The sequence below is a fragment of the Physella acuta genome, unplaced genomic scaffold (assembly GCF_028476545.2).
Source record: "Physella acuta isolate Inbredline_101_S28 unplaced genomic scaffold, ASM2847654v3 ptg000579l, whole genome shotgun sequence".
In the NCBI taxonomy this organism is placed as follows: Eukaryota; Metazoa; Mollusca; class Gastropoda; family Physidae; genus Physella; species Physella acuta.
The window spans coordinates 1,148,545-1,156,292 of NW_026732098.1; the positions used below are offsets into that span (position 1 = coordinate 1,148,545).

A 7,748-nucleotide genomic window follows, 5' to 3' on the forward strand; every position below is an offset into this window, starting at 1 on the left:
CTCTATCACACTCTACCACACTACCACCAGTCTACCACACTCTACCACACTCTACCCACACTCTACCACACTCTAACACACTCTACCACACTCTACCCATCTACCACACTCTACCACACTCTACCACACTCTACCCACACTCTACCACACTCTACCCATCTACCACACTCTACCACACTCTACCACACTCTACCACACTCTACCACACTCTACCACATCTACCACACTCTACCACACTCTACCACACTCTACCACACTCTACCACACTCTACCACACTCTACCAAACTCTACCACACTCTACCACACTCTACCACACTCTACCACACTCTACCACACTCTACCACACTCTACCACACTCTACCACACTCTACCACACTCTACCACACTCTACCACACTCTACCCATCTACCACACTCTACCACACTCTACCACACTCTACCACACTCTACCCATCTACCACACTCTACCACACTCTACCACACTCTACCACACTCTACCACACTCTACCACACTCTACCACACTCTACCACACTCTACCCATCTACCACACTCTACCACAATCTATCACACTCTACCACACTCTACCACACTCTACCACACTCTACCACACTCTACCACACTCTACCACACTCTACCACACTCTACCAAACTCTACCACACTCTACCCATCTACCACACTCTACCACACTCTACCACACTCTACCCATCTACCACACTCTACCACACTCTACCACACTCTACCACACCCTCCCACACTCTACCACACTCTACCACACTCTACCACACTCTACCACACTCTATCACACTCTACCACACCCTCCCACACTCTACCACACTCTACCCACACTCTACCACACTCTACCACACTCTACCACACTCTACCACACTCTACCACACTCTACCACACTCTACCAAACTCTACCACACTCTACCCATCTACCACACTCTACCACACTCTACCACACTCTACCCATCTACCACACTCTACCACACTCTACCACACTCTACCAAACTCTACCACACTCTACCACACTCTACCACACTCTACCACACTCTACCACACTCTATCACACTCTACCACACTCTACCACACTCTACCACACTCTATCACACTCTACCCATCTACCACACTCTACCACACTCTACCCATCTACCACACTCTACCACACTCTACCACACTCTACCACACTCTACCACACTCTACCACACTCTACCACACTCTACCACACTCTACCAAACTCTACCACACTCTACCACACTCTACCACACCCTCCCACACTCTACCACACTCTACCACACTCTACCACACCCTCCCACACTCTACCACACTCTACCACACTCTACCACACTCTACCACACTCTACCAAACTCTACCACACTCTATCACACTCTACCACACCCTCCCACACTCTACCACACTCTACCCACACTCTACCACACTCTACCACACTCTACCACACTCTACCACACTCTACCACACTCTAACACACTCTACCACACTCTACCACACTCTACCAGACTCTACCACACTCTACCTATCTACCACACTCTACCCCACTCTACCACACTCTACCACACTCTACCAAACTCTACCGCACTCTACCACACTCTACCACACTCTACCACACTCTACCACACTCTACCACACTCTACCACACTCTACCAAACTCTACCACACTCTACCCATCTACCACACTCTACCTTACTCTACCACACTCTACCCATCTACCACACTCTACCACACTCTACCACACTCTACCCATCTACCACACTCTACCACACTCTACCACACTCTAACAACTTTCTATCACACTCTACCACACTCTACCACACTCTACCACACTCTACCAAACTCTACCACACTCTACCCATCTACCACACTCTACCACACTCTACCACACTCTACCCATCTGCCACACTCTACCACACTCTACCACACTCTACCACACTCTACCACACTCTACCACACTCTATCACACTCTACCACACCCTCCCACACTCTACCACACTCTACCCACACTCTACCACACTCTACCACACTCTACCACACTCTACCACACTCTACCACACTTTACCACACTCTACCACATTCTACCACACTTTACCACACTCTACCACACTCTACCACACTCTACCAAACTCTAACACACTCTACCACACTCTACCACACTCTATCACACTCTACCACACTCTACCACACTCTACCCACACCCTCCCACACTCTACCACACTCTACCACACTCTACCACACTCTACCACACTCTACCCACACCCTCCCACACTCTACCACACTCTACCACACTCTACCACACTCTACCACACTCTACCACACTCTATCACACTCTACCACACTCTACCACACTCTACCCACACCCTCCCACACTCTACCACACTCTACCACACTCTACCACACTCTACCACACTCTACCACACTCTACCACACTCTACCACACTCTACCACACTCTACCACACTCTATCACACTCTACCACACTCTACCACACTCTACCCACACCCTCCCACACTCTACCACACTCTACCACACTCTACCACACTCTACCACACTCTATCACACTCTACCACACTCTACCACACTCTACCCACACCCTCCCACACTCTACCACACTCTACCACACTCTACCACACTCTACCACACTCTACCACACTCTACCACACTCTACCCACACCCTCCCACACTCTACCACACTCTACCCACACCCTCCCACACTCTACCACACTCTACCCACACTCTACCACACTCTACCACACTCTACCACACACTACCACACTCTACCACACTCTACCCACACTCTACCACACTCTACCACACTCTACCACACTCTACCACACTCTACCCACACCCTCCCACACTCTACCAAACTCTAACACACTCTACCACACTCTACCCATCTACCACACTCTACCACATTCTACCACACTTTACCACACTCTACCACATTCTACCACACTTTACCACACTCCACCACACTTTACCACACTCTACCACACTCTACCACACATCTCCCACATTCTACCACACTTTACCACACTCTGCCACACTCTACCACATTCTACCACACTCTACCACACTCTACCACACTCTACCACACTCTACCACACTCTACCACACTCTACCAGACTCTACCACACTCTACCTATCTACCACACTCTACCCCACTCTACCACACTCTACCACACTCTACCAAACTCTACCACACTCTACCACACTCTACCACACTCTACCACACTCTACCACACTCTACCAAACTCTAACACACTCTAACACACTCTACCACACTCTACCACACTCTACCACACTCTACCACACTCTACCAAACTCTAACACACTCTAACACACTCTACCACACTCTACCACACTCTACCACACTCTACCACACTCTACCGCACTCTGCCACACTCTACCACACTCTACCACACTCTACCAACACTCTACCACACTCTACCCATCTACCACACTCTACCGCACTCTACCACACTCTACCACACTCTACCGTTTTCCTCCTTCAGTTCTAGCATTCCTTTCTCCATGACCGTCACATTTTGTTGAAGTCCACTCTTCTCATCTTGAAGCTTTACTGTTTTGTTTGATTTACAAACAAAATAAAACTGCTTTATTATGCATGAAACATTATTTTTTTTGTTTAATTCTTAACATTTTACAGGTAAACTTACATAGCCTATTTTTAAAAATGTGACAACTGACTAAAAATGTATCGACTTATTTAATACAGGCGTCATGTAGAGAGTAACCAACGGTTAGCTTTCACTGAATCAAACCTAGCCTGTATGACAGCTGTGTTGCCATCCATACTTACAAATGATTAAAGTTTTCTCGGGTTCCATGGCTTGTCCTGTTTGCAATGAGCCACTCAGTTCCTTGACTTTGTTTTCAATAAGTTGTGCCACATGGCTCAGTTTGACCCCTGGGTCTTTGAGAGTTTGAATCAGGCACTTGTACCAGCCCTTGTAGAGCAGAAGTCTACTACACAACAAGAGGCTTGCCTGAATTTCACCTTTGGAGTTGTTCTCTGCCTTGATATAGGCCTGCAAGGAAATGGCACTAAAGGGCTATAATGTGTTATGTTAATGTGGGTCATTTCAAGATTAGGGGAATACGGGGGGCATACACGGGCCAAGCACCAATGAAAGATTACAATGAGAAATAAAAAAAACATGGCACTGTATGGGGGACAAAAGGATAAAACCAGATGAAATGCCGGGAGTGGTTCTTGTTGGCTGCAAGGGAAAAGGGAATTCCGAGGAGACTCGCAGCTGAAGAATATCAGGTAAAAGTCTGACTACCCTGGGGACAGTGGAGGGACTACCCAGGGGATAGTGGAGGGACTACCCAGAAATAGTGGAGTGACTACCCTGGGGACAGTGGAGGGACTACCCAGGGGTAGTGGAGGGACTACCATGGGGATAGATGGTATTTTTTTTTTAAAAGCGGTACCCGAGCAGTAGGTTGGAAGATAGAGAAACATTTAAACTACTTCAATTAAATAGTTTCATTAATTACGTCTTTGAAATATGAGTTGCATGAACGTACAAGGTCATTGCTGGTCAGAACATTAAGGTCGTATTTTTGAAAGACGTGGAGAACATTCTCAGGTTTGATGAAGCGCTCAAACAAATCATGCAAAAAAGGTTGGATTCGACATAGAAATTCCTGCGTAAAATAAACCTCCTCCATTTTGTTCTTGACTATCTGCAAAGAGAACACGACAAGAGAAGCTCTGATAACATAAAATCAAGCGTTAATGTCAATTCTAAAATAGAGAGACTGGTTCCTATGTGTATAAAATAACAAGCTTTGTAAATCACAAAAAAATTACTATTCTCTGGCAAAGGATAAAACGGTTGTCTAAACACTAATGTTGTCAATACACTAGGGTTGACTATACAGTGTTATAACTTAAAACATCACATTTTAATATATATATATATATATATATATATATATATATATATACTAGCTGTCACGACCAACCCTGTACTGGCCTTTGTAAAGAACCTATCTGTAAATGACCATGAATTGTGTGTTTGTTTAGCAGCATATACCCGGCATTGCCCGGGTTTATCAAATATATTACCTTTCCAATTAAATTTTGTATTTATGCAAATGAGGACGTTTGAAAAAATTACAAATAACCCTAAACCTAACTCTAACTCTAAACTTAAGCCTAACCACAACCAATCAAAAGCAAAACAAAACAAATACACACAAAAAAAACGCAAACAAAAACAAAAAGACAATCGCAAACGCAAACATAAACGCAAAATATAATCTCATAGTGCTCACAGTATAGCCTTAGGCGCTAGTGGACCCGCCTTATTCAACGTAGTAAACGTCTATAATACACCATATTATCCATAGTCTATTGCACTCAATAAAACTAACGTAGGCGCCAAAGCTCTCACGGGAAGGCCCGCGGCACCAAGTAGCAACCTGTCGGGGCGTTGGATTCGATTTTGTGAACGGCTATAGTAACCTTTTTATCCATGGCCTATCGCACTCTTTAAAACGAACGATTGCACCATAGCGCTCATAGAATAGCCGGGGGCGCCAAATCAAATCTTGCGTGGCGCCGGCGGTTGCGGCTAATCCAATTCAGTGAACGACTATAATACCCCATCTTATCCGAAAATGGAAAGATAAAAGTAACAGATAACATTTAGGAACGGCTTCTAAACAGTTATTGATTTTTTAAAATTCTTAGTAAAAAGTACATTCAATGCATAAAAAAATAATACCGCTTTTCATTATATCAATCCATGCTAATGATATAATTGTGTTTTTACCAAATGCTAAAAAAAATATTTAAAAAGTAACTTTTCTTTCCGATGAAATGTCTTTTTAAATTGTCATATAAGTCATTAATACAAAGGGACGTATTTTGGTTACTTGTTTCAAACAAAATTGTAATTTTTGTAAAAGGTGATACATTTAGTTTAATTTTGTTCTTTTAACATTAAGTCAATAAATTTACCAATGGAAATTTAATTTGAAACAGATCAATATAGTTTTTTTTTCAAATCATCAATTTAGACTTTAGCACAAAAATAAACACTTTGAACGTATTACACAATGGCGATCGAGTAGAGATTTTCTACTATATTACATGTGCTCTATAAATTTCGCGCGCCACAGAGACACAGAGTCAATTAAACTTTATATTTGGTCAGGGGCGGAACCACCATACCGCCAGACCCCGCAATGCGGGGGGGGGGGGGGGGGGGGGGGGCCAGGACGTCCAGGGGCCCAGTTCCGACCAAAAAACAATGATTTTTTTTTCAAAAATTATGTTTTTCATGCATCTTGAAAGTGGTTTTGTAAAAAAAAAAAAAAGGGGGTCTACTATAGCAGAGATTTTTACGCGCATGCCCTTATATGGAGTTTCATATAAAATTTTACTTTGTAGAAAACAACTTCTATCTCACTTATTTTTAAAACAAAAGAAAAGGTCACTACACCAGCGGGTACACGAGTGCTTGGCCCTTAGATTGCTGTAAAGTTTCAGGTGCCTCGCGGGACATAAATACATGTAATACCCGCTCGAAGATAGCCGCTGTCCGCGTAGTAGTGTGAAAACTTGCCGGGGGGTACCATGTTTCACATCGCAATAAACGGATAACCGTAAACTGTAGAAGTCCGAAATGTTCGGGTTAGATAGATAAAAGGTATTAGTATCGAATTAAGAAATAAAAATTTTGGGGAGCAAAATTAAAATTTTATCGAAAACATGGGTATCTTGTTCCCTTAAATCTACAAAAGCTATAGTTTGAAAGGTAAGCAAACATCCACACTAATTCCATGACTTACTGCCCTACTTTAAAATAGGTATGCCCACGAAGCTCATTTAAATAGTTTTGTACTATGTATATTAAAAAGCAATTGATTCTCTGAATTGTTATTTAAATAAGACGTACTAAACAATGATATAGCTATAAAAATTAATGTTTTCAAAATTGATATTATATAAGCCAAAAATGAAAAAAATAAACATAACGCGAGAAACCATTCACGAATCAAGCTTACGACTTTATATTTTTTTGACCAGCTTTGATAGTAGTGGTCATGACAATTTCAAGCCCAAGATGAGTGTGGACTAAATTTATCTGGTTTGTTCTCTCAGAATGGTTATATATTGCAATGAAGTAGACTAAATTACTCAGTTAGGATATAGGTTATATATATATATATATATATATATATATATATATATATATATATATATATATATATATATATATATATATACAGGGGGCCCTAATTTTTTCTTTGCGGGGGAGCCTTTTTTCTAGTTCCGCCACTGTATTTGGTTATATATATATATATATATATATATATATATATATATATATATATATATATATATATATATATATATATATATAAATATATATATGTGTGTGTGTGTGTGCGTGTGTGTGTATGTGTATGTGTGTGCACGACTGAGTTAACGGGTGTGAGTTTGTCTGAGATCAAGCGACCTAGGTCCGGTTGCTGTGATTTTATCGTCAGTGTGTTGTGATGTTATTATCAGTGCGTTATGATGTTATTATCAGTGTGTTATGATGTTAACATCAGTGTGTTGTGATGTTATCGTAAGTGTGTTGTGATGTTATCGTCAGTGTGTTGTGATGTTATTATCAGTGTGTTATGATGTTAACATCAGTGTGTTGTGATGTTATCGTAAGTGTGTTGTGATGTTATCGTCAGTGTG

At 42.1% G+C, this 7,748-nt stretch overlaps 1 protein-coding gene across 1 annotated transcript in view; it reads right to left on the reverse strand.

Annotated features, from left to right (window-relative positions):
- Positions 1 to 4,439, reverse strand: part of LOC131947021 (myosin-11-like) — a 31,806-nt gene extending 27,367 nt beyond the window's left edge. The window contains exons 1-3 of the mRNA XM_059308104.1: positions 4,392 to 4,439; positions 3,837 to 4,065; positions 3,513 to 3,596 (exon numbers count right to left, since the gene is read on the reverse strand). Coding sequence (XP_059164087.1) covers positions 3,513 to 3,596; positions 3,837 to 4,065; positions 4,392 to 4,439 — 361 coding nt within the window. The remainder of the gene's footprint in view (positions 1 to 3,512; positions 3,597 to 3,836; positions 4,066 to 4,391) is intronic.
- Between the last annotated feature and the right edge of the window lie 3,309 nt (positions 4,440 to 7,748).